Source organism: Pyricularia oryzae, chromosome 5, assembly GCF_000002495.2.
Source record: "Pyricularia oryzae 70-15 chromosome 5, whole genome shotgun sequence".
Lineage (NCBI taxonomy): Eukaryota > Fungi > Ascomycota > Sordariomycetes > Magnaporthales > Pyriculariaceae > Pyricularia > Pyricularia oryzae.
The window spans coordinates 3,289,372-3,313,964 of record NC_017852.1 but is presented as its reverse complement, the minus strand read 5'-3'; the positions used below and the strand labels follow the sequence as shown (position 1 = coordinate 3,313,964).

Below are 24,593 nucleotides of genomic sequence, written 5' to 3'. Positions count from 1 at the left end.
CAGCTCGACTGGATACTCGGAGAATTAAACCAATATTGGCTTGGCATTGAGCACACATATGAGTTTTGCCCTTGCCCCGATCCCACACCCCGGTGCGGCGAGCATTCCTCCCAACCCATCCATTCATTCCTGCCTGATTTTTCCCTTGTATCCACGTGGACAAGACAAATGCGCGTCACATTCCACTGCTACCTGCCCTTGCATGGCGCATCTTCCCGGCGCCCGCACGTCAACTTGGCTGCCGACGACTTATATCCCACGGGTGCTATGCCGAAAGCAACCCCCAACAAAAGCCCTATGAAACCCAAATGACCTCAAATTGGGCCTGCTTTCGTCTTCCCGAAGTAGCCGCCGATGAATTACCTCAGCTGCCCTCCCAGGGCAATCCAGAGTCAGGGCAAGCCACTCTGGATTGCCCCATTGGGAAAATGATTGTGAGCACCAGCGCAGCCCAGTCTGCCTAGCTCAGCCTCTTGTTGCTGTTTGTGGTGTAGTCATTGATAATCCTCCCCCCTTCTACTCCTAGTGTCGTTGGAGGAGGGACTCATAACTGAATGGTCTGCCTAGATTGGTGCATTAGGCAAGGCGTCCTTTCGGCTGATCTTTCCGTCCAGCGCAGAAGCCCAGATGGTTGCGATAGTCGCCACATTGTATACTTGCGCACCGCTGAGAACAGCCCTAGCGACAAGGTTATGTCATATGCAAGGTCCCCTTAGATGCATCCAAGAAGGGTTGACTGACAGCCCCCGATCTTGTCTCGCCCGACATTAACACCCACAATCGGGGCCACTTTATTTCGGGGGGGGGGGACGGCCAGTCAGACGCAAAGCACGCCATGCCAAACACAGTTGCGGACCGCCCACAGGGGCGTATGGGAGGGGAGATATGCTTGCTCCTGCAGCCTTACCCGAGACTGGCCGTATGTGGCTCAGTGTTCCCCCCTGAGATTGACAGGTCTCCCGCCCCTATCTTGAGCATCTCTGACTCCCACGCCGAGCTGTCAATAGCGCGGTGGGGACTATTCTTTTTTGTGGCACGGAGGAAGCAACCAACACCTGACCAGACCAGCACCTCGGTGGGGGAGGGATCGTCGAGATGCCCTCGACAGAATTCTCTGTAGCCGCGGGACGCGCTGTGTGGTCGCCATGCTGGGTGGCTCTAGGTTGCCTGCCGGGAGAATATTTGGTGTCTGCTGAGTATCGAGCGTGGGGGGCTGGGAGTCTAGACAACGGCGAACCCCCTTTTTCCTATCAGACTATTCACAAATATGCCTTGAGGGGCGCGGTGGTAGTTCTGGTGTTGGTGGCCATGATAGGTTCTCGTTGGTTCCGTCCCAAGCCGAAAGAGGGTGTCCTCAGGGAGGCAGCAGCCAGCTTGTGGCCTAGCCGCGGACACAATTGAGTTGGCCTCGTGATCTTTGTCCCTGTTTCTATTGAGCTATTGAGCATTCTCGTGTTCTGAAATGGTTCCGGAGGGCAGATGTGAGCGGGTCAACAACTTCGAGACAGGAATGTCTGCGAGGTTTGGCTTGGGATACGATGGAAGAAAAAAAAACGATATAAAAGTGGTGTCTTCTCCCGCCCCCTAAACATATAATCAGTAAATTGAATCAAACAACCCGGGACAAGGACAACTTCCGCCGAAGATCTGAGACCTTTTTATATATATTGTTTTTACCCTATTAGACGAGCTCGCTTCTCCATTTGCGCCTCACACGGCACGGCGCCATAATATATTCTGCACCTGCATCTTGCCGTTTCCCGGTAAATTTGCCATAGTGAATAGCTGGCAGAATTCGAATAGGCAACCAACCACTATATTCAACACGCGGAACCCTCCACCTTTCCATCCCTCGCTTTATTCGTCTGCCGTTTTTGTTTTCCTGTTTCGTCGAGCGTTGCCCTTTGAACAAGCTCCGTCCGAGAGACAAAAAGCCACAAAAAAGATGCGCACCTTTTCTCTCCTCGTTTCCCTCCTCCTCCTCGTCGTCTCCACCTCCGCCATCGAGATCAAGGTGGTGTCGGTGACGGCCGAGGATGGCGCCAAGCCCATCGACCCGGCCAGCATCAAGCTGGTGCCGCGGCCCCTGAGCCCGTCCTCGATCGAGCGCGTGCGCAACAAGACGGTCGAGGACGGGGACCCCGCCCACGCCGGCCGTCGGAGCGCCACCCCGGCCAACGCCGTGTCGTACAGCGGCAACTGGTGCGGCGCCATGCAGAACGCCCCGGCCAGCAACCTCGTCTCGTCCGTGTCCGGCTGGCTCACGGCGCCGATTCTCGACATCAGGCACACCGAGAACCGGACGCCGCAGTTTGCCGCCTCCTGGATGGGCATCGACGGTGGGGAGAATTGCCGGACTGCGCTGCTGCAGGGTGGCACGACGACTGAGGTTTGTTTGCTCTCTTTTTTTATGGCAATTTTCGTGGAGTGCAAGGCTGCAAAAACACTAACAATGCGCCAACTGTGCAGATCGATGCCAATGGTTTCCAGACTTCCAAGGCTTGGTTCGAGTGGATCCCAGATGCGGCTTATGACATTCCCAACATGCCTGGTAAGCTCATCACTAGTCCATGGCATCTTTGTTGACAAGTATAACTGACACAGTATCTGCTAGTGGCCCCCGGAGACAACATCCACATCGAGGTAGAAGCCATAACCAGCAGGAAGGGCCGAATGTAGGTGCTCACTTATATGCCAGTCCAGTCCAGGGGATATATGCCCATATGTTTGTTATAGATCATGCAGCTGACCCATGTTACTTGCAGCACAATGACCAACGCAGACCAGCCCTTCTCCATCGTGATAGAGCTCACAGACGGCCAGCCCCTCTGTCGCCGGCATGCAGAGTGGATCGTCGAGAACTTCCGCATCAACTCCAATCGGGTGCCGTTCGCCAAGTTTGACGACATTTGGTTCCAGGAGTGCGAGGTCAAGCTGCAGAACGGACAGACCTGGGGAGTGGATGGCTCCAGGATGTACTACATGGAAACCGTCTACGATGTCCCCGTCTGCCGTGCGCTCGAGTACGACAATGGTATATTTTTGGCCGAGTCGGACGGAAACTGAAGGCTGTTTTTTTTGTCAAGTAGCCGCTTTTACTAGTCATCTGTCACCTTGAGGTTCTACCCAGTATTAACACATATGGAGATATTCGAGTACTTGAACTTTTACGCAAGCTCGTCCCGATACATGTCAAATCCCACAACGACGGCCTAGACGAGGCTATTCCTAGCTACCTACTCACGTATTAACCTATTTACCAACCTACCTGCTTATCTGCCTCTGTACCTGCCTTCTGGTCTACCACCTTGCCTCCCTACTCACTTACCTACCCTCCATCCTAATGTATACGTACCTATACTGTTTGTCCCAATTTGATCATGTTTACGGCTAGCAAGTAGCCCAGTGCGGACGTGGACTGTGTAGGGGCAAAAGTGACAGCTGAATACTAAAATTGGCCGATTGATAAGAACACCCAAAAATAAACTGAAACATCTTTTGCGCGTGCAATTTTGGATTAGGGTTTTTCTTTGTTCCTTTGGATTGTTCTTTGTGCATTCTTAAATTCAATCCACGGCTTGGTCTCAGTAGCCGAGCTTCTTGTTCACCACGTTGACGAGCTCTTTCCCCTCGGACATCCGCTCAAGGTTGTACCGGAGGATCTTGCAAACTCGAGCATTGTAGCTGAAAGAATTCCCGCTGACATGGGGCGTAATGATGACGTTTTTGTAGTCCCAAAGCCTGTGATTGCTGGGCAACGGCTCAGGGTCCGTCACGTCCAGGGCGGCGCCCCTGATCAGCCCCTGGTCCAGCGCCTCCATGAGTGCTTCCGTATCGACAATGGCACCCCTGCCGACGTTGCTCAGGTATGCCTTTTTCTTGCCGAGAAGCTTGAACTGGTCCGTCGAGATCATCTTCCTGGTCTTGTCCGTCAGGGGCAGAGTGATGACGAGCAGGTCCAGCCCCGAGCCCAGGAACTCGCTCAGCTGCTCGTCCCCGTGGAACCACCTGGACGGGAAGATCCCCTCAGGGTCCCCCAGCCCGGGCTCGGTAAAGGATTCATCGCGGCGCGACTCAGGGGTCGATCGCTCGTGGAACGTGTATGCGTAGACTTCCATGCCCAGCGACCGGGCGACACGTGCACACTGGCGGCCGATGCATCCGTAGCCGAGGATGCCGACGCGCAAGCCCACGGCGTCCTCGACATCCTCGTCGGTTTGAGAAAGCTCCCAGTGGCGAGCCCTTTGGTGCTCGAGATACTGGGGGATCTGATGCTGAGAGGCTAGAAACGTTGCAAACACCCACTCCGTCATCTGGGGTCTGTTGTGTGTCGTCAGCAGGGGCTGCTAAAAAAACTATGATGCCGACATCTGAAGGTTCATGTGGGACACGCTAGGGAAGTAAGGGGATGCCTACGGATGGACACCGTTGGCGGTGCAAAACTTGATATCGGTCTGCTCTTTGAACAATGGAACGCCTTGGATGTGATCAGATCCGGCGCTTAATATCTGTACCATCTTGAGGCTTGGAACCATATCTAATGTTGGAAACGATCTCCACGTAAAGAGGATCGTCGTCCTGGCCCACAAGTCCGCGGGTACCTCCTCCGGTAGCTTCTCATCCCGATAACCAATCTTGAAGCTGTGCACCTCAATGCCTGGGCTGGCGTCGGCCAGACTTGCGACCCAGGCCGAGTCTGGATCCCAGGGCATCAGGATGAGTAGGACGTGGTTGGTGGGCGGCGACATTCCGACGTCTGGTTTTGATTCATTCGAAACAAGGTGTGGCTTGTATTCCAGAATTAGAACAAACTAAAAAAGCTTTCAACGAGAGAGGAGGGACAATTCGTCATGGAAAAAGTTGGGATAAAGGGGGAAAAAAAAGTCGATCCCAAGAACTTTGCTGGTTGATGACTCAACCTAAGGCTGAGGCTAGCTAGGCTTTTTTTTTCGTCACGTCGCAAAAAAAAGTCGTCGCTCTTCATCACTCCGTGATCGGACGCGCAGACGTGGACTGGAATGGTGGGCATGGTTATCAAACTGAACCACAGTTTTGGTAAACATGATTGCGCATGTCTTATCTCTCATCAGGTGGATTGAATATTCGATTGATTGCTAATGGGGGTTTTTCAGTCCAGTGAGAGCTGGAATCGTCTCAACCTGGAGAAATCCGAACTTGCGTCATGTACGATAAAATCATAGTCGGACTGGATTGCAGCCAAGGCAGGCAACGCTAGGTCGGCGGGCAGAACAGCCCGATCGTACCTACATTAAACATTAAGCTTGTGCACGCTAACACCATGGGGCCGTCATCTGCTGCATCTGATCTTCCAATGAATAGGTATTTAGGTACGGAGTAGTTTAGTATTAAATTCTCTCTCTTTTTGTTTTTTTATTTTTTATTTTTTATTTTTATTTGTTTTTTTGTTCACCGGCCGATCCAGGGCATCGATTCTACCCGCCGGATCTAAGCTTGTCGCCTGGTATTACGACGTATTCAATCGGGCTTGTATGATGCGGTTGGCGGCAAAATTTTCCGGATGCCGCGGACTGTGATGTTTTTTTTATGAGAGGAAGCTGTATTTCATCCAGTAGTGATGCGTATTATCAGGCATCATCAGGCATTATGTGGTTTCTTTATTTTTATTTTTTATTTTTTTTTACTTTTCCTTTTTTTGCTGCCGAATCATTTCCATACCTACCCTTTACTGCCAAGCGCCTCTTAGACAAGAAATTCGGTCGTTCGGCAAAAACCCAAACAAACTACCGTCAGTCAGTATTGACCAAGATTTTAACAAGAGTCAATAATGGCACCCCAGTCGGGCAAGAGACCCGACTAGGAAGGTTTGCCAATAATATTGCTGACCACAATGGCTATAATAGTTAGCTATTCAGCGGGTCGTTCCTACTTACGCGTCTTAGTCAAGTCCCAGGATCAAGGTACATACAGTAAACAGTAAAGTGCGAGTCTGAGTCTGAGTCTGAGTCTTTCTGGTGGAAGATTCCCTTACCGCGTTGCTGTGTTCGTTTTCGTATTTATAGGTATAGACTCACCCGTATACTCCGTAATTTTTTCTTTCGAGGCCTGCAAAGTACAATCAACTACCGTTACATATGTATGACACGATCACAGCGCTGCTATACGACGCAGTCAAGCAATGACTTGGTCTGCATATCGGAGATGACTCTCCTACAAGAAGGAAAATACAGCAACCTATGCTATTCCTAGCCAAGATGAGAGACGACTAAATAGGCAAGGTAGGTAGGCGAAGTGGTTACTTCGTACGACCGCAGTCATGCTTATACTGTACGTCCATCGTCCGCCTTTTGCGACGGCATGCTTGTTGGATGGATTGTTGTTTGTTATTACGATAATTAATCCGTGCCTGATATTGCTTTGTATGCGCGATTACGAAGCTAAGGGCAGCAAGGACAGGTAGTATTTCCCCGACATCAACAAACCCGGCAGTCAGGTGAGCAACTTGGCAACTTTCCTGGTACCCCGCGATACGACCTCATCAACTACCGTTATTTGCATTTCCTGAAGTGGAATCCAGGTCGCATGCACGTGAAATGACTCGTTTTTGGCGAGGGCCTTTTAATGGTACGGTACGCAAAGCCAAGCAGTGCCTGGCTAGCTAAGGTTGGTAGGGAGGTAGGTAGGTAGGTAGGTAAACAAGCAATTATTTTAGCAAGGCAGGTACCTAGGTACCTACCTACCAGTAGGTATATACGAAGGGACCTAACCTAGCAGGGCGCTTGGACATCCCCCACGTTGCGATCTGGCGGTCCAAGCTCTGTTAAGCGCCCCCATGAATCCACTTAAAGGGCCTGCAGGGCACAGGGGGAAGGAAGCTAGGCTTGTCAACCAAAAAAGAAAGGAAAGAGCGAAAGAGAGCCAAAAGAGGGAAGCAGACAAGCCAGAATTGAAATCCCTGAAACCGAACCGCCCAACCTCCAATCCGGACCCGAGCACGGTAGGCCACAACTTAACCTCAACATACTTCCCAAGCTTCTTTCGGCATCCTCGTCGGGCATGAATGCAATCACAAAACTACGTGACAATGCAGCCAAGTATTGATTGGCGCATTGACTACGAAGTACTTCATAGTAGGTACCCTCCTGAACAATCGTTCGAACCGATTGCAACTCATAAATTGAAAGTCTGCCGAGGTACTGCTTATCCTCCCCCTCTCAAGACCAGCAATGTCGAAGAGGGGGTGATCGTCTCGTCAGGCTCACGAACACACCAAATTCAATTATTTGCATGTGCCATCGGAACTTGAGCAACCCTCCTACTTCCATCCTGCATATTGACTGTGCGCCTGTCAGATCCTAATTTTGGGCCATTGCTCTTTTCCCGTGTTGCGCCTAGTTGTCCCGGCTACATGCCGTTGACGCAACCTGCGCGAATCGATTCCAGGCTAGCAACCAAGGTAGCTTGCCAAGTTGCCATAGCTTTGTGGCGCGTTCCCGATGTAAATCCATCCGAGAGCGAGTGAGTGTATTGTTTCTATTTTTTAGTTTCCTTGCCCTGGATTCTCCGATGCTCAACTGAATCAGGGTAAATGACAAGCGAATTCAACAACGGCCCGCGACCACGTTGCTAACCACTTTAGATACACTTTTTATTTTATTTTTTTAATTTTAATCAATTTTTTTTTCTTTGGGATTTTCTCCTCTCTTCTCCACGCGACCCTCGCTAATCAGAGCTGAAGTTGGCCCAATCTCTTAATACCCCCGCACTATTATGCGCGGCCACATTCCCAGCCATTCCATGTCTTTGACCGCCATGCGACCTCCCTGCCGCAATGGTCGGGGAGTCTACTGTAAAGCACCCACACCACACGGCGAACTTGGCCCAAGTAGGCAAATAGCTCCTTTCCCCGGACCATATTTCTCGTTGAAATGCGGACCACCTGGTATACCACTTTAAAAAAGAACCAGGGCAAATGAGCACAAACCCCTGATCACCGCCCTGGCTATTACTTTGACCTTGCCTGGCAGTTTCGTGAGAGGGAAAAAAAAGGACAGGTGGGACGTGCTCTCCACGGGAGAAAAAAAAAAGTCTGTACCTCAACAGACTGGCCTTGGCATCCGTATTAACCTGGTCTTGATGAGCTCGCTCACTACTCCCGGGCTTTAGAGCAGGACTTGCGAATCCTAGCCTAGTTGTCTTTAGGGCATTGAGGGACAAGAACTGACATTTTTCTCGTCTGAACTTGAGAAGTTGACTTCTGGAAGTTTCCTGCTAGTTTTCTTATTGATGGATGTTCTAGCGACCAGGTCAATGGCAGGGGAGCCTTTCCTTCTGCCAATGCTGCGTGTGCGTCTTTGCTCCCGTAAAGCGGATTCCAACAAAACGGAATCGAGACCACAAAGTCCTGTACCTTTTTTTGGGAAAAGACTCGGGGATCTTCGGTCAAAGTGGTCTAGTCGCCCAGTCAGGCTGCCTGTATCCACCGGTGAAAGGTATTGTCCTGTCCACACCCACACTCCCACACAAGCAGTGCTCTGCCAGCAAGCAATGCGTATATATATATCCCATCACCCGTGCCTCCCTCAAACCCCCGAAGAAACTTTGTTAGACAAGTGCCTTCCCAGACACTCGCCCATCATTCTTCGTTGTCATCCATTTCGCCTCTTGACTGAGGTTGATACCATTTCAGTTAACTACCTTCATTTGTTTGATCCATCATACAGCTTCAAGCCTTGTTGTAACCTTGAACCGTTCAGAGGGAGAGCATAACACACAATGAAAGCCTCCATTCTTTCGGCTTTCTCGGCCGTCTTTCTGACGGTAGCCGGTTCCCAGGTAATACGACAACAGCTGCCACCGGTGGACCCGCGGCTCCCACAACTGGATCTCTCTCGCTTCGAGGTTCCAATTGATCTGAGAGAACCAGAAGATGGCTTGAAGCTCGAGGCACGTAAGGATGCACCTACAGTAAAGCTGGAAGATGGGTCCATAATCACAGGCTCAGTTCTTGCCGACGTCGAATCTTTTAAGGGCATCCCCTTTGCGGAACCCCCACTGGGTGACCTGCGCATGAGGCCACCCGTACGACTTGAAAAGCCGCTCGGCAAATTCGATGCCTCGATGCGCATTTCACCGCAATGCCCACAGATGTTCTTCTCCTCCTCAACCGGCCGTATGTTGACGCAGGTCATTGGGAATCTGCTCAACAAGGGGCTTTTCCAAAAGATCCTGGATTCTACCGAGGACTGCTTAAACATCAACGTGCAAAGGCCTAAAGGTGTCAAGGCTGGTGACAAACTGCCCGTACTGTTCTGGATTTTTGGCGGTGGTTTCGAGGTACGTCGTTCTCTAGTGTGATGTCATGTTCTAGGCAGGCGCGCTTGTTGCGGAGCGCGGCTCCCGAGACGTTGCATATCCGTGCTACCTACCGTACCATGCCGCTAACAGTATACCTTTGTAAACAGCTTGGTAGCAATGCAATGTACTCTGGCACGCCGATCCTTACGAGGGCAATGGAACAAGGCCAGCCCTTCATTTTCGTCGGGGTCAACTACCGCGTAGGAGGCTTTGGCTTCATGCCAGGCGAGGAGATCCAGGCCGAGGGCTCTGGAAACGCTGGGCTGCTGGACCAGCGCATGGGCATGGAATGGGTTGCCGACAATATCGAGGCTTTCGGTGGCGATCCCGACAAGGTCACCATCTGGGGCGAATCTGCCGGCGCCATCTCGGTATTTGACCAGATGGCCCTGTACGACGGCAACGCTACCTACAAAGGCAAGCCGCTCTTCCGCGCCGCCATCATGAACTCTGGCAGCATTATCCCTGCTGATCCCGTCGATTGTCCCAAGGGCAGGGAGGTTTACAACCAAGTCGTCAAAGCGGGTGGTTGCTCGGGTCGATCCGATACGCTGAAATGTCTCCGCGAACTCCCCTACGAGAAGTTCCTTAAGGCAGCCAACGCGCCTCCTGGCCTCCTGAGTTACAACTCGGTCGCGCTATCATACCTCCCCAGGCCCGACGGCAAAGTTCTCAGGGCCAGCCCTGACGTTCTACTGCTTGGGCAGAGATACTATCCCGTCCCCATGATTATCGGCGACCAGGAGGATGAGGGTAGCATTTTTGCCCTCTTCCAGCACAACCTCACCAACACTGAGATGCTCGTCGGCTATCTCAAAGAAATCTTCTTCCCAGCAACCGATATTCAAAAAATCAAGGATCTGGTAAAATCATACCCCGACGACCCGCGCGAGGGCTCGCCCTTCCGCACCGGTAAATTGAACCAGGTGTACCCTCAATTCAAGCGTCTCGCCGCCATCCTTGGTGACATCACCTTTACCCTGACGCGCCGGCTGTTCCTCTTCGCCTCGGCGACCCTGCACCCAGACGTCCCGTCGTGGTCCTACCTGTCCAGCTACGACTACGGCACCCCCATCGCGGGAACCTTTCACGGCAGCGATCTCCTGCAGGTCTTTTACGGAATCCTGCCCAACTACGCCAGCAGGACCACCGTCTCGTACTACACAAACTTCCTGTACAACCTGGACCCCAACGAGGGCATCAAGGTCCAGCACTGGCCCAAGTGGATGGAGAACCAGGAGCTGCTGAACATGAATGCCAACGATGCCAAGTTGATCCCGGACAACTTTAGAAACGAGAGTTACAACTACCTGCTGGCCAACTTCCTCAGCTTTTACATTTAAAAAGAACAAGAGAAAACTGGGGGAATTTGTCATTGGAATCTCGCTTGTTGGTGGTACGCCTTTTTTGCTCAAAAACTTTTTTTTCCCTTTTCCGTTTCTTGCCATGGCATCTCATTGATACCAGTCGCTTTTTGCAACCAGCCTCACCAGGAAGTGATGGCTCCTAATCATGTCTTTTTCTTTGTTCTTTTCCTTTTTTCTCCTGTACATATTGGGCGGGCACATAGTTCATAGTTTTGCATGTTAGGCATTATGAGGAAGCATGGGTCTTTTTCACGCCAAATGATATTCTTTACTTTTATCCCTTTCAACATGACCGCTTGTGGAGTTTGTGACTTGGGAATAACACAAGGCTGGAAGCTGATAATGATGGGGAGACTAGACTACGTCATGTGCCTTTTTCCACGATTCATTGATCAGCGTCTGCGTGTATAATACTCCGCATTCCTGTCCATATGTGTTCACCATTTGATCATATTCAATGACTCTTGACAATAGCCAAAATCCCATACCGGGCTCCCCCTGGTTGAAAAGTGATGGACACATTTTGACGAGAACGGTGATTGATCTACATGCGTTTTCCTTTTTTCTCTCTTTTTTCTTTTTTTTTTCTGCTCCCCCCCCCCCCCCCCCCCCGCAAATAGCTTGTTTGGGATATGCCAGCAGTTCGGACACTGATTCGTAGATCACTCGCCAACCTTGTAAATACAAGCCGGCTTGCCGGTAGGCCGGGAAAGCATGGGATTTGACTTGCCAACCACATGTCGATCCCCGTCATGATTGGCGCGCATCCCAAAAAAAAAAAAAAAAAAAAAAACACAACCTTGCCTTGCTTGCCTCGGGCCGCTGCGTGCTGCGGGCCAAGCCAGCTACGGTCATCAAACAGACAGCAGATCTTGTAGGGGCCCACAGTTTTGGTTTTTGCTGTGCCCTTGGTGATGCTGCATTTGTTTTTTTGGTGTTTATGTTTGTGTAGTCGTGCTAGCTGCTGAGCAGGATAAATGTGGATACACTCACCTTGTAATCGTCTATGGGCACTCGACGATAGTTTATGTGATCACTTCATGATACAAGTTATCTCGGATGGACAGCAATAAATTGTAAGGCGTTCTGGAGCTATCAATGATGAGTCTGCCCTGCACCGTAGAAAAGGGAGCCATTTGTAAGACAGTAACTAATTATAGCAGTCAGCAGTCACTTTGGGGACCACCTCGTATAAACACGGAGATGTTTAGACCGCCCACCTAACCACTTATCTAATCGACTGTGTACCACCTATATACCTATTTTCCTGCCTATATACATCTTTTAATGCCTTCAAACTTTGATATATGCGATTTATACCTTCTATCATGGTTATCTGAGTTTTATAACGAGAACGATATCCAGTGTCGAAGCGCACTGCGTAACGCAAGCATAACTTCCAACTAGTACAGCGGCCTGGTTGAAAGAGGTCCCAAAGCAAAACCAACTTCTCCCGAGACCTCCAGTTTGGTCAGTAGGGTACGGCCGAACGCAGTATTTGTTCTCGTTTTAATGTCTGTTTACTCTTGCACCTTCTGGCACGATTCCACACGTTACTTCTGGTTGGCCCCTCAGACTCCTGCCAATTGTGCAGCACAACACTACCACACATCAAAACTGCGATCCCGTTACCTTCAACTGTTGGTTTTGGTATTGATTGCCAGGCCCTACGGTACTGCTGGAGCAGCTTCATACTTTGTCCTGTATTTGAGGCAGAGTCCGAGGTCTACCTAACTCTCGAGGAGAAATTCTTTCGAATTGTTTGTGTTTTGTCCCGGGACTTCTCTCCATTGGTCGTCTCTCCTTTTCATGTATCTCTAAGCTATCTAATTTGCCGATGGGAATGGCAGAATCTCCAGCATAAAGCGGTTTTTCATCTGACAGGTCTTACAAGCTGGGTACCTGTCCCTCGCAGAGGCCGGTCAGCACGGAGAGGCACCGAGATCCTGGCTTTCATAGATGCCATACGTCCATGATGCAACTCTATGGTTGCGAGTTTAGCTCAGTTGGGAGAGCGTCAGACTGAAGTCCACTTCAGCCCTACATCTGAAGGTCATGTGTTCGATCCACATAAACCGCACACGCCTAAACTTTTGCTTTTTCTTTTTCTTTTTGCTGCCTCTTTACCTTGAATTCTCTCTCTGCCATAGACCTATCCCGATCAGTTCCGAGGAGATCCATGTTAAGCTTGGTATCGACGGGATCCGCCAAAGCCCTAAACAGTAGCCACTCTACCCACTCTGCCCACATAATGCAGCCCGCAACCGCCGCCATCATCCACCAAATAATCATCAGTCTCTATAGCTCAGTGGCAGAGCGTCAGTCTCATAGTTTCTATGACCATTTATATAATAAATGGGTAATCTGAAGGTCGACGGTTCGATGCCGCCTAGGGACAATGCAGTTGTTCATATATTTTGACTTTTTGCATGTCGAGATGATTTGGGGGTAACACACAGCTTTTTGCTCTGGGTCGCCAAAATGCCTATGCTACTTTCCTACTACCTAGGTACTTACTGCCTGCCCCGAGTGAGCAATGTCCTGCATAACTTTCCGAAGGGGATTACTTCAAGGTGTGACCTAGCCAGGAAGCCGGCTATGACTTGATGCCAGCGTCTTCGCCTACTAATCCATTCAACTGATCTTTATCTTTCTCCAGCATAGCGGACAGACTGTTCAGCCTGTTCCTGACCCTTGCCTCTGGTCACATTTAGCTGCACCTGGCTATGGTCCCCATATCTAGATATCACTCGTTGAGGTCTGGTCCTGGGGATTCGACCACGGGCATTTTGCTCGCCGCCTTGAGAGGCTAGCTCTTCCACCTTTGTCGAGCGTCGTACGGCTCTACCTTGGAAGCCGGATTATGCAGCAGGGTCTCAGCACGGTGATCGAGTGCTTCCCTCCGCCGAGCGCTCCAAATCTTGCAAGAACTTCAGGGGAGGAGTCCTAGCTTCAAGCCGAGAGTGAGACTGTCAAGTCTCGTAATGGTCTTGACGACGAGGTCTCTGGGTACGTAAATGACACCACCGGCAGCGATAAGACGACTATTACTTTAGAGAGTGACGAAAAACGCAGTAGTCGTCAACTTTGTGCTTCTCCTACTGTACCGGATGATCGTCTTGCTAAGGGTGAGCTTTGTGATCGAGTTTCGTTTCCAGCTCGATATGACGGATATCAGAAAATGAGATACCAAATCCTCACCACCTTTTTGTTGCAAACGACCTAGGATACAGAAAGTGTTTTCATGTGGGTTAAAAAAGACAGACGTAGTCAGTGTGGGGGCTTCTTTTTCTTATTTTTCTTATTTTTTTTTATACAAGCACACTATGGTTGGCCATGGCCAGAAGCTCTGTTAATAGCTTCAACCTTTGATGTTCAGCGTTTGTGGTTACTGAAACTGGGAAGACTTTACACACGGCTCTTGTTCTAGCCTGACCTCGGAATAGGGGCAGTAATAGCCGCTGCACAAGCGCAAGTCGGGTATCTTCCCGGTGCCATCGTCCCTTCCATCCTTGTCGACCTTGTCAAACTGAGCTGTAGCCATGTCAAGACCCGTCGGGTGATTTTCAGCCCTATGCGACTGGGTCCCGACGGCAGCTGTCATGATTCGCTTCTTTTGGTTCGCATTATGCAAGCCTATATATGTACATGGCTCCTTGATATGGGTTGCGCACATGTCAGCCGGCACGCTTTATACAATGCACAACGTTTCTTAAACAAGTCTGCTAACGTTTTCAATCACATACGACCATACCCACTGGAATATACGGGATCCCGTCCGCTCTCCCCTAGTCAAACCAGTGAGGGCCGAACTAGTACTCAGGTGGGTGACCACTGGGGAATCCTCGGTGTTGTATGTTTTTGGGTTTCATTTTTGGCCCTCAATTTTTCCCCATTTTTTGGGAGCCGCATTTTTACTATATTTGTTGGAATAGAAGGTAACGCGTTCAATCCTCAGGTCGTACATTAATTGTAGCGATTAGACTACTCACAATGATGCTACTGTATCAAAGACTGGAACTGGGGTTGTCACGCTCTACAGCACAGGTATAATGATATATCTTGTGCATATATATTGCTTCTGCTTTAAGGAACAATACCTCAGAATAAGGGCGCCAGCATAAGTCATTCAAATTTTTATAGCTGCCAGCAAGTTGTGGGTCCCTGCTTCCAACCCCCAGAGTCCATGACCAACCAACCCAAATGTTTCCTTCCTCTTCTGAATTACCTACCAAACACGCCAATCACCACACAATGTCGAGCCTGTCAACTGCTTCCGCAACTCGTAAATGACTGACTGCCAGTCATTCCCATCAAAAATCTCCAGCTGGGGTGGTGTAGTGGTGCACGCCCCTATCCCTTCACGGGTGCCTTGTATAAGCGCCGGTACTTATTTTCCTTCTGGAGACCTTCGATCGGAGGATCAGGTTCAACTCCTCACAGCAGCATGTTTTTGGTCTCTCCTTTTATTTCCTTGTTGGTATAATATTCCTCAATGACGGAATATGGACACTGATATAATCCCACAGTGCCTTGAGCCGCTGACTTGATATATCTATTTTCAGTCGAGCATTTCGGTGGAGCCTGCAGTTGATATATCAAGGGTTGTTATCAGACCCAGTATTCAGATATAAACAACTCCAGGGACCGTAGCATTGGGAGACCGTCATCGGAGGACGAGAATAGTATAGTAGAGATGAGATATTAAGATAAAATGATACCAACGGCCAGAATTTGAATAAAAAGGCAACCCAGATACGCCAAGTCAGGGCCACATTCTCGGAACCACAGTTCTCTGCTGTTGTTTGCGCTGTCTTTTGAAGTTGAAGTAATGCCCAAAGTGACCATGTCCTGAATTGGCAAATCAGCGTACTCGCTCCACTTAGCGCGTTTTCCTTTCTCCACATCTTATCTACCTAGCAGTAGGTAGCTACCACCAAGACGCGTCTCTATTGTCAGTTGTATAATTACTTTTCATCACCCCAAGTCATGCCCATCCCATTAACCTTTTTGCCTTTTTTCTTCTTCCCTTTTCAGATTATGCACCGCGTAGTCTGATATTCTACTTTGCTTTGGCGTGACTTCCGCGCCAAATCCGACGGGGAAACTCCAAGCCTACATCCCCCGCAGTTGGAGAAGAGATGAGTGCGGGGAAGTGGAGTCCCGGACCGTCTTCGTTACCATCAACCATCAACTTTTTTGATAAGAGGCGAGAAACGTTACCTCGACAGGCTCCTACCTTGGGTCAATTGATGGCTCCTCTGATGTCACAGTGCTTTCGTGGGGACGATCCAACAGGGAATGGGGGATCTAGGGCAGCGTGGACTACCCCGAAGGGGGATCCGAAGGGGCACCAAAAAATGGTTCAAAAGCTAACTTTAGGTCATGTCTCCCGTGCCGCTTTTCGTTTGACTTTCCACGGGTCACCCATTGAATTGGTGAATTCTATTCACCTTCGTTCAGGATGCTAGGCTGGGCTCGACCCATTGTGATCGGCCTCTGCGCCGCACAGGCGGCTGAAGCAGCAGGCCTCAATGGCAAATCCATGCCCTTGGATCTAAGCACCCTCATGAACAACAAGGGATTCGGGAGCAAACCACTAGAGGCGGCTTTTGATGTCAAAAACGACTCGTACCCAGACCCTGGCTTCAAAAGCAAGGTCTACACATCTACCCAAACCGGCATTGAGTACAGCTTCCCCGGCTACACTGGACCTGGGAATCCCGACAATGTCATTTGCGCCGGGCAGACGATCCACGCACCGCCTGCCGACAAGGGATCCTTTTTCAGTGCTTCGTTCTTGGTGGCAGGCGACCTAGAGACCGCGAGCGTGTCCAAGAACGTGACCTTTACCTACACGGACAACACCACGTCCCTGTACGAGCTGCGGTCGCTGTCCTTCTTCAACTTCCTGACCATCAACCGTGGAGAAATCATCCTGCCGAGCCGGTACACCGGGCGTGGAGAGGTCAACTACAACACAACGCACATCTTTGAGCGTTCCGCTGCCCTCACGCCTGGCAAGCAGCTCGCCTCCATCACCCTCCCGACCACGACCAACGTCTCCGAGAGTAGGCTGCACATCTTCTCCATCAGTCTGTACAGCGGCTCGGCTGTTGAAGTCCAGAGCCTGCGTCCTACTCAGAAGTGGTGGGACAGCGACACGCAGGTCGTCGAGGTCACACTGAACAACGCCGGCTCCGACTGTGTTTCGGGCAAGGGGTTGACGGTGGAGCTCACCGGCGATGGGTTTACGACGGTGCGCCCAGGTCTTGTCCAGCGCCTGTGTCCGGGTGATCAGCAAAAGGCATATGTTGGTGTCAAGGGCGGAACGGCAAAGCCCGTGGATGTGGTTGCGCATGTCATGGACGGCAAGACCGAGCAGAGCAAGACATTTTCCAGCGTTGAAGTGGGCTTGACCGAATGGACTGCCGACTCTTCAAGCTTGGCCAAGCATGAGTCGCCTGATTGGTTTGACGAATCCAAGTTTGGCATCTTTTTACATTGGGGACCCTACGCGGTCACGGGCTGGGGTGTGTTTCTCCTGCTAAAGTCGGATTTCTATGGAACTTGATCGCTAACCATGTCTGTGATTACTAGGAAACTCAACCCCATACGAGAGCTACGCCGAGTGGTTCTGGTGGTACTCTACACACCCACCCCCAGCAGACCGTTCAGGATTCAGAGAACACCGGTTGAGGACGTACGGCAAGGACTGGGCCTACGACTATACCTTTCCCGAATTCAAGGCGGATAAATATGACCCCAAGGCGATTGTTGATCTCATCGCCGACGCAGGCGCAAAGTACTTCGTCCTCACCACCAAACACCACGATGGATTCGCCATCTTTGACGCGGGCAAGACCTCAAACCGCACATCCCTGCACTACGGCCCCAAGCGCGATCTGCTGGGCGAGCTTTTCGAGGCTGCCGCAAAGTACCATCCGACCATGAAGCGAGGCACTTACTTCTCACTACCCGAGTGGTTTCACCCAGACTGGGCCAAGTACGGTTTCGACCAGTTCCCCAAGACCGAGAGCCCCGGCACGACCTCGTGGACGGGCGGCCTGGCTCTGAACCCCTTCACTGGTGTCAAGGAGCCGTACACAGGCTACATACCCGTCAATGACTACATATCAGACCTCCAAGTCCCGCAGATGGAGACGCTGGCGTACAAGTACGGCACCGACATCATGTGGTGCGACTGCGGCGCTTCCAACGGCACCGCAGAGTTTGCCGCGCGCTGGTGGAACGAGGCCCGCAAGCAGAACCGCCAGGTGGCCATCAACAGCCGCTGCGGGACGGCGCACGCGGCCGACTTTGACACGCCAGAGTACCAGACCTTTAGCAGCGCGCAGGACTTCAAGTGGGAGTCCAACAGGGGCATGGACCCGTACAGCTACGGGTATAACCGCGCCACCCAGGACGAGGAGTACATGAACGCGACGACGATTGTGCACACGCTCGTGGACATGGTATCCAAGCACGGCAATTTCCTGCTCAACGTCGGACCGAAGCCCGACGGAACCATCGCGCCAATCATGGCTGACAACCTGAGAATTGCCGGGCGGTGGATCAAACGGCACGAAGCTAGCATTTACAACACGACGTACTGGTTCCCTTTGAGTCAGGTCGTGGGCAGTGGTGACGGTGCAACTCCGGACGTGAGATTTACGCGGGCAAAGGATGCTTTCTATTCGCTCTTCCTGGAAAAGCCCAAGATTGGTGGTGATGGCTATGTTACCATACCCGCGGCGGTGCCTGTTCTTGAGGGTGATGAGGTCAGCTTGCTCGGAGTCGGAGGAGGCGAGAAACTCGCCTTTAAGATCGTAGGCTCTCCAGGAGGGCAAGGAGGCGACAAGAGCTTGAAAATAAAAGTCGATCAGAAGCTGTTGGACAATGAGGAAATCTGCTGGGTTTTCAAGATCAAATATGTAGCATAAGGCTGCCTTGCCATACTTATAAGGACAAACTATAATAGTATCTTGCTTACCTGCTGTTCCCGAAATGTTGCCAGTAAACTTCGGACATTCAAGTAACATTGACCAAGATAATTTCCTTCTAGCCCTAGATAGTATATCGCTGGGATAATACCAACGGTCCGGCTTGAAGTGGGTGACAATGGGGCTAGATGGATATAAGTGGGGCCCGGACCTTCCGCCTTGGCTCGGCCTGCATCGGCTTGGTTACTAGATTCTAGAACCCCGCGCGGATCACTTGCGCAAAGACTACCGTCATACACGCTTCGTGCAACATCAACATTTCAAAAACCAGGCCTGCAAATTTTGACTTGTTGTCATTTTCTCCCTTGGTAGCTTACCTGGTTGCACTTTGGTTGCCTAATCATAAAATCTGGAACTCGACAACAATGTCAGGAACGTGGGTGCCAGATGTGGACGAGGACAGCGAGTTTTCGTTGGCAAACATCCCCTTTGGAATCATCAGCACCCAGCACGACACAACTCCCCGGGCAGCAATTGCCATTGGATCATCAGTGCTTGACCTCAAGGTTCTCGAGCAGCAAGCCGACTTTTATGATGTCTTCCCAATGCTCAGAGAAGCCGAAAAGGGCATCTTCTCGCGCCCCACGCTGAATGCCTTTGCAGCCCTCGGCAGGCCTGTGCACCGCCAAGTCCGGGAAGCCATCCAAGGCTTGTTGGCCACAGACACGTCGACACCAGGCTTCCTCAAAGACAATGCTGAGCTACGAGAAAAGGCCCTCTTGTCGCAGCGTTTGGTCAAGATGCATCTGCCCATGGATATAGGCGACTACACAGACTTCTACGCCGGCTACCACCACGCGTACACGGTCGGGTGCCTGTTTAGGAGTCCGGAAAATGCGCTGCAGCCCAACTACACCCACCTGCCGGTCGGATACCACGGCAGAGCTTCGACCATCGTCGTCTCGGGGACGCCCGTCACTCGCCCCTGGGGCCAGATTCTGCTGGACCCCGCCGCAGAGCCCAAAGTGCCGACGACAGCTCCCTGCAGGAGGCTTGATATGGAATTGGAGCTGGGGTGCTTCATCGGCGGGCCGACAAACCCGATCGGGGAGTCGGTGTCCATCAAGAACGCGGCTGATAGAATCTTTGGCTACGTGCTGCTCAACGATTGGAGCGCGCGGGATATCCAGGCTTGGGAGTACGTGCCGCTTGGACCGTTCAACAGCAAGAACTTTTGCTCGTCCATCAGCCCGTGGGTGGTGCTCGCGGATGCCCTGGAGCCCTTCCGGACGAAGCCCAGCGTGTCCACTGGTGTGAAACTGCAGGAGTATATTACTGAGGATAGGGAGGATACCGTGCTTGATATAAACCTCGAGGTGGACCTGACAAGTGAGTAACCGTTATCATTTGCCATGATTCATGCTGCCCCTCTGTGCCCTAGACAGTCTCACTGACTTGAATCTGCAAACAGCTCCCGAAGGCGACACCACCACAGTTACTCGCACCAGCTCCAAGCATCTCATCTGGTCATTCCCGCAAATGATTGCTCACCACACCCTGGGCGGCTGCTCCATGAGGGCAGGAGACATGCTGGGATCGGGCACCATCAGCGGGCCAGAAGCGGGCGAGAAGGGGAGTCTGTTGGAGATGACAGATGGTGGAAAGAAGGATGTCTTGCTCTACGGCATGGACGCGAGGAGGTTCTTGAAGGACGGCGATACTGTCACCCTGCGAGGCGTCTGTGGCGACAAGGGCAAGCGCGTAGGCTTTGGAAGTTGCCGAGGACGCATCATGACCGCGGTCAACAGGAACAACGTGTAGGTAGTTTAGGGAATTCGATTGACAGGCTTCAAACTTCACCATCTGTCACCAACGACTCCTTGTTGGCCTGCCTTTTGACACACGCAAAAAGTTGGTATCAGACATAGGCATAGTTTTCAACATTCCCAGTCAAGGTATAGAAGCAAACAAAGCTGGCAAATTCCTTACCAGTAGGTAGACTTGGCCCTACGACAAGTGAGGTCAGCCAATCAGAAGCTCTGGAATTAGTCAAGTTGTCCCTAGCGGCAAAGGCAGGGATCGACATCGAGTCCGAGCTGCAAAAATTCAAAAATGGGCCAAGTCGAGGATCGCACAAATAGATTTTGTGCTGGTCACAAATCCTTGGCGTTTGTTGTCCGTGACAGTTCAGGTCGTCATCCACGACGACTTTCAAGTCTATGTTTTTAGCCAATCTCGTCAAGCGACTATCATTCTAGCTCGCTAATACCGGTATTTCTCTAGCCTTTTCTCGAAGCTAACGGCCAGACGTAGCATAAGAACCAATCACGTGAGCGGAAGTTCCCAGCGGGGCCGTGGGGATGTTCAGAACTTGGAAAGTGCGGGCCAGGCCGACTGCGGGCGCTGGACCGCATCCAGCCGCGAACTGAGATCTTGAGTGTGATTTTTTTTCCCTTTCTTGTCGGGACTCTTTTGATGGACTGGACCTCCACCATGCTTCGCACCGAAGCACCTTGAACACAGACATGGACTTGTTGGAAGATCAAGTCAGCGATTTGCGTCAATTCCTAAGACAACCGCCGCGGATAGCTGCAGGTGGTACATCTGTGGGCTCTCTGCTGACGCCGCAAGCTGGGCCGCGTGTGGACAATCCCGCCGATGCCGCGTCTCAGTCGCCCAGTGTTTCCGAGCCCGGCGGCGCTCGAACGAGCAACAAGCGCCGGCCCGAGGACGAAGAATCGGGTCCGAAACAGCAGAGAAGCAAGAGGAACAGAGTTAGTGTGCCCCTAACGCCCATCCCCCTGTACAGTACAGTGCTAACGATGACATCCAGTACATATCCATAGCATGGTAAATAACCTCCCCGAATCCTACAGCAAGGCCTACTCGGGCTGACAGGGATACTGCCACCCTTCTAGCAACGAATGCAAACGACGCAAGATAAAATGTAACGGCCAACAACCATGCCAGCGATGTGGGCATCTGAACCTAGCATGTCTGTATTCTCCAAACTGCTGCTCGAGCAGTTTCAAGGAGTCCGACGACTACAAGCGAATGACGGAACAGATAGCGAAGCTGCAGGAGCAAGTAAATACGCTCTTCGACAACATGAACTCGCTACGGCAAGACACACTGCACCAGGATTCTCGTCACCACCACACGTCTCCGTCCGCCGATCCGCGCAACGGTCCTGCAGTGACCAGTCTGCTAGCCCCGTCCGTCTCGAACTCGACGTCCTCAAACACCGACCCGGCGCTGCAACGACAGTCCCTGCCGCCTTTCCCACCACCCGGTTTCCGTGGTCCCACGAGCAGTCTCTATGGCGTCAATGTCGCAAAGACCTCGATGCATAACATGGGCTACAACAATGATGGAAATGACGACAATATCGCTGCTGCTGAGGAGGCTCTCGAGATGTCGCCTCCCGGCATGATTCCAGCCTCCCTGCCCCTAGATCCCTCGGCCCCTAAGCGGGCGACGGACCCGCTCTGGCTATATGACAAGCATGAGATGCTTCGTCTGTGCAGGGTGCACGAGGAAGAGATTGGAATCATGTATCCAGTCATCAATATAGAGACCGTCATGGAGCATGCTCGCAACCTGGCGAGCTGGATGGAAGCCACCAAACGAAAGGACGAGAATGCAGCGCTCATTCAAGACGTGGATCTGATGGATATACCAACGCTCAGACTGAAAATCATCATGTGCTGTGCCATGGTTGTTGAAGGGCATGGGCATAGCCCCAAGGCCACGGAACTTTTCGAGACCATCCGGCACATCCTGGATCGAAAGCTGATGAGCGAGCCCAGCGAGGTGGCGAATCTTCCGGTTCTTTGCCTGTATGCTGGATACCGCTTCCTTAACAACGAAGAGATATTCGCATGGCGGGTCGTGGGGCAGGTTACACGACTTTGCCTCGAGCTGGGACTCCATCGCCGTGAGGGGCTAATGAAGATTCCTGAAGAAGATCGCAACACAGCAATCACTACTTTCTGGGCCTCGTATGTGCTCGACAGGAGATGGAGCTTTGGGACCGGCCTGCCTTTTGCTGTGCAGGACGACATGATAGATCCTCGGTTACCACGCCTGGTACGTATGACAATACTCCAATGTCGTATCTCCGGGAACCTGTCTTTCCAGTAAATCAGACTAACAAGGATCGTTAAGGACGAATATCCGTATCTTGCGGCCATGATATCATACTCGAGACTGGGCGCCAAAATCTGGAGGCTGGTGGACTATTTTGAGCCAGCTTTCGTCCTTGATCTCAAGCGAGAAGAGTTTGAAGCGCTCGATCGTGAGATTGTCGATTGGTATGAGGGCTTGCCAAGCGAGGTCAAGTCTCCAACGCGAGACGTAGTACCGCTACCGTCGAGTTTGACATATAATACCCAGAAGCTGCAGGTGTGGACTAGTCTAAGGCTGAACCAGGTATGTACTAATGCGTCCTCGTTTATGTGCCTGATGGCAAGACGACTCACAAAGACCGAACGAGAACAATCACAGATGCGCATATGGCTACATACCCCTGTGCTACACAGTGCCATGAGTATCCAAAACAACATGCAGTTGGCTCAGAAGGTTGTCGACCTTGCGCGCGAGACCATACAATATCTCAAAAAACTCAACGACTTGACCAATCTTTACAGGCGGCTCCAGGTATTTTACCATCAGTTCCTGACATCGGCAATGGCGGTCCTTTTTCTGGCTTCCGCACACGCACCCGTCGATTTTAGCAGCGTCGTGCGTTCAGATTTCTACACTGCCCTGGAGCTCATCAAGGACATGTCAGCCAAGAGCTGGGTATCCCAGCGACTATGGCGCACAGTCAAATCATTAAAGAACTACACGACGCGTGTAGGTCTTGAAGAAAACGGGAGCGGCAACATGGTCAATGGCCGACAGCAGCAGCAACACAACTCAGGGAACCAGGCGGATGATCTGTCCATGCATGGGTCGGGCATGTCTACATCTGGGATGAACGCCATGACCGGGATGGACGACTACATGTACTCGCAAAACGGCGGCGGCAACAATGTCGAGTCCTCAAACTATCCTCCGCCTCCTCAGCTCGGCCAGCCGCAGCAAGTCCAGCAGGGGGGCAATGGGAACTCGCCAGCGAGCCGAGGCCCAACCGGGGCAGGGTTTCAGTATGGTCACGACAATGGGCTGGACAACAAGCAGAATGGGCTAGCGCTGCAGAGCGAGATGAAGAACATATTCGAGGGCTGCTTTGGCATAAACGGGCTCCAAATGACATCGATGAGCGAATCCGACTATGCCGCTGCCAACTCTGGGCGCGGATCGTCTACCTTTTCCTCCATAGTCGGCATTCCACCGTCTGAGTACAGTCCCGTTGGCGGCGGGGGCGGTAATGATGGGAACAATGATGGACAGGGGCCTTCTGGAGATGGGCTCGGGATGAGTGATGCCGGCGTTTACCTTCAATTCAAGGATTTGTTTTAGGGACCTTTTCGTTGTTATGCTCTAGTTTGGATATTTTCGCATTCGGGATGGATGACTTCAGCTAGGCATGCTGTCCATCCTGTCGCCACTTACTATGATATAGCTAATAGGCAGTGATGAAAACCAACCCATGCATTCTCGTGGGAAATCAAAGGATTGAAACCATTGACGAGGGTCATTCAGTGTTGAAAGGCATTGTGGGGGCAAACCTCTTAGGCCGTGTTAACGGCGAAGTTGGTAGCCATTGGAAACTGTTGGAGGCTATATTTACCGAAGTCACTGGCATTAGTCATTGACGGGAGCTCTTGTTTTTGACGGTGTTTTTAGTGCAATAGAAACCTACCCGGCCGGCCTAGTTCCACGTATAATCCTTGCCCGCGTACCCACCGAACCTGCAGTTACCCGACTTCTCAGTCCCTGTACGTCAGAAGCTCCAAGACAACGCCCGATAAGTTGTTCATCCGTACGGGCTTAAGCAAGA

At 51.6% G+C, this 24,593-nt stretch overlaps 8 protein-coding genes and 3 non-coding genes across 11 annotated transcripts; 10 read left to right on the top strand and 1 right to left on the bottom strand.

Moving 5' to 3' along the window:
- Positions 1 to 308: 308 nt before the first annotated feature.
- On the top strand, positions 309 to 1,413 carry MGG_17480 (uncharacterized protein; the record flags this gene model as incomplete). The annotated part of the gene is made up of 4 exons (XM_003718729.1): positions 309 to 434; positions 568 to 689; positions 849 to 919; positions 1,064 to 1,413. The coding sequence occupies 4 exons, from the start codon at positions 309 to 311 to the stop codon at positions 1,399 to 1,401; spliced, it is 657 nt and encodes a 218-aa protein (XP_003718777.1). The 3' UTR covers positions 1,402 to 1,413.
- A 201-nt stretch (positions 1,414 to 1,614) lies between these two features.
- Positions 1,615 to 3,137, top strand: MGG_00311 (uncharacterized protein). The gene is made up of 4 exons (XM_003718728.1): positions 1,615 to 2,389; positions 2,470 to 2,551; positions 2,615 to 2,675; positions 2,766 to 3,137. The coding sequence occupies exons 1-4, from the start codon at positions 1,946 to 1,948 to the stop codon at positions 3,064 to 3,066; spliced, it is 888 nt and encodes a 295-aa protein (XP_003718776.1). The 5' UTR covers positions 1,615 to 1,945; the 3' UTR covers positions 3,067 to 3,137.
- Positions 2,990 to 5,169, bottom strand: MGG_00312 (glyoxylate reductase). The gene is made up of 2 exons (XM_003718727.1): positions 4,417 to 5,169; positions 2,990 to 4,320 (listed from the first exon to the last, which is right to left on the bottom strand). Exons 1-2 carry the CDS (start codon positions 4,746 to 4,748, stop codon positions 3,585 to 3,587), a joined length of 1,068 nt encoding a protein of 355 aa, XP_003718775.1. The 5' UTR covers positions 4,749 to 5,169; the 3' UTR covers positions 2,990 to 3,584.
- A 1,642-nt stretch (positions 5,170 to 6,811) lies between these two features.
- Positions 6,812 to 7,355, top strand: MGG_17479 (uncharacterized protein; the record flags this gene model as incomplete). Its single annotated transcript, XM_003718726.1, has 2 exons — positions 6,812 to 6,976; positions 7,070 to 7,355. The coding sequence occupies 2 exons, from the start codon at positions 6,812 to 6,814 to the stop codon at positions 7,283 to 7,285; spliced, it is 381 nt and encodes a 126-aa protein (XP_003718774.1). The 3' UTR covers positions 7,286 to 7,355.
- A 1,366-nt stretch (positions 7,356 to 8,721) lies between these two features.
- Positions 8,722 to 10,814, top strand: MGG_00314 (lipase 4). The gene is made up of 2 exons (XM_003718725.1): positions 8,722 to 9,315; positions 9,444 to 10,814. Exons 1-2 carry the CDS (start codon positions 8,755 to 8,757, stop codon positions 10,677 to 10,679), a joined length of 1,797 nt encoding a protein of 598 aa, XP_003718773.1. The 5' UTR covers positions 8,722 to 8,754; the 3' UTR covers positions 10,680 to 10,814.
- A 1,880-nt stretch (positions 10,815 to 12,694) lies between these two features.
- Positions 12,695 to 12,783, top strand: MGG_20246. Its single transcript has one exon. It is a non-coding gene; the product is annotated as a tRNA-Phe (tRNA).
- Positions 12,784 to 12,997: 214 nt separating this feature from the next.
- Positions 12,998 to 13,101, top strand: MGG_20245. The gene has a single exon. It is a non-coding gene; the product is annotated as a tRNA-Met (tRNA).
- Positions 13,102 to 14,447: 1,346 nt separating this feature from the next.
- On the top strand, positions 14,448 to 14,563 carry MGG_20355. Its single transcript, XR_001729810.1, has one exon. It is a non-coding gene; the product is annotated as a 5S ribosomal RNA (ribosomal RNA).
- A 1,124-nt stretch (positions 14,564 to 15,687) lies between these two features.
- On the top strand, positions 15,688 to 18,710 carry MGG_00316 (tissue alpha-L-fucosidase). The gene is made up of 2 exons (XM_003718724.1): positions 15,688 to 17,236; positions 17,304 to 18,710. The coding sequence occupies exons 1-2, from the start codon at positions 16,168 to 16,170 to the stop codon at positions 18,644 to 18,646; spliced, it is 2,412 nt and encodes an 803-aa protein (XP_003718772.1). The 5' UTR covers positions 15,688 to 16,167; the 3' UTR covers positions 18,647 to 18,710.
- Positions 18,711 to 18,919: 209 nt separating this feature from the next.
- MGG_00317 (fumarylacetoacetase) lies at positions 18,920 to 20,638 on the top strand. Its single transcript, XM_003718723.1, has 2 exons — positions 18,920 to 20,035; positions 20,118 to 20,638. Exons 1-2 carry the CDS (start codon positions 19,072 to 19,074, stop codon positions 20,465 to 20,467), a joined length of 1,314 nt encoding a protein of 437 aa, XP_003718771.1. The 5' UTR covers positions 18,920 to 19,071; the 3' UTR covers positions 20,468 to 20,638.
- Positions 20,639 to 21,045: 407 nt separating this feature from the next.
- MGG_00318 (fungal specific transcription factor domain-containing protein) lies at positions 21,046 to 24,446 on the top strand. The gene is made up of 5 exons (XM_003718722.1): positions 21,046 to 21,420; positions 21,480 to 21,496; positions 21,565 to 22,735; positions 22,814 to 23,077; positions 23,153 to 24,446. The coding sequence occupies exons 1-5, from the start codon at positions 21,172 to 21,174 to the stop codon at positions 24,110 to 24,112; spliced, it is 2,661 nt and encodes an 886-aa protein (XP_003718770.1). The 5' UTR covers positions 21,046 to 21,171; the 3' UTR covers positions 24,113 to 24,446.
- The last annotated feature ends 147 nt before the right edge of the window (positions 24,447 to 24,593 follow it).

Bases quoted from the DNA above. Each gene is read 5' to 3' on its own strand.
- MGG_00314 (XM_003718725.1), top strand. From the start codon at position 8,755: ATGAAAGCCTCCATTCTTTCGGCTTTCTCGGCCGTCTTTCTGACGGTA. The intron at 9,316-9,443 runs GTACGTCGTTCT...CTTTGTAAACAG, and splicing joins TTTTTGGCGGTGGTTTCGAG to CTTGGTAGCAATGCAATGTA.
- MGG_00316 (XM_003718724.1), top strand. From the start codon at position 16,168: ATGCTAGGCTGGGCTCGACCCATTGTGATCGGCCTCTGCGCCGCACAG. The intron at 17,237-17,303 runs GTGTGTTTCTCC...TGTGATTACTAG, and splicing joins CTACGCGGTCACGGGCTGGG to GAAACTCAACCCCATACGAG.
- MGG_00318 (XM_003718722.1), top strand. From the start codon at position 21,172: ATGGACTTGTTGGAAGATCAAGTCAGCGATTTGCGTCAATTCCTAAGA. The intron at 22,736-22,813 runs GTACGTATGACA...AGGATCGTTAAG, and splicing joins ATCCTCGGTTACCACGCCTG to GACGAATATCCGTATCTTGC. The intron at 23,078-23,152 runs GTATGTACTAAT...GAACAATCACAG, and splicing joins CTAGTCTAAGGCTGAACCAG to ATGCGCATATGGCTACATAC.
- MGG_00312 (XM_003718727.1), bottom strand. From the start codon at position 4,748: ATGTCGCCGCCCACCAACCACGTCCTACTCATCCTGATGCCCTGGGAT. The intron at 4,321-4,416 runs GTAGGCATCCCC...GACACACAACAG, and splicing joins ACCGCCAACGGTGTCCATCC to ACCCCAGATGACGGAGTGGG.
- MGG_00317 (XM_003718723.1), top strand. From the start codon at position 19,072: ATGTCAGGAACGTGGGTGCCAGATGTGGACGAGGACAGCGAGTTTTCG. The intron at 20,036-20,117 runs GTGAGTAACCGT...ATCTGCAAACAG, and splicing joins CCTCGAGGTGGACCTGACAA to CTCCCGAAGGCGACACCACC.
- MGG_00311 (XM_003718728.1), top strand. From the start codon at position 1,946: ATGCGCACCTTTTCTCTCCTCGTTTCCCTCCTCCTCCTCGTCGTCTCC. The intron at 2,552-2,614 runs GTAAGCTCATCA...AGTATCTGCTAG, and splicing joins TGACATTCCCAACATGCCTG to TGGCCCCCGGAGACAACATC. The intron at 2,676-2,765 runs GTAGGTGCTCAC...TGTTACTTGCAG, and splicing joins ACCAGCAGGAAGGGCCGAAT to CACAATGACCAACGCAGACC.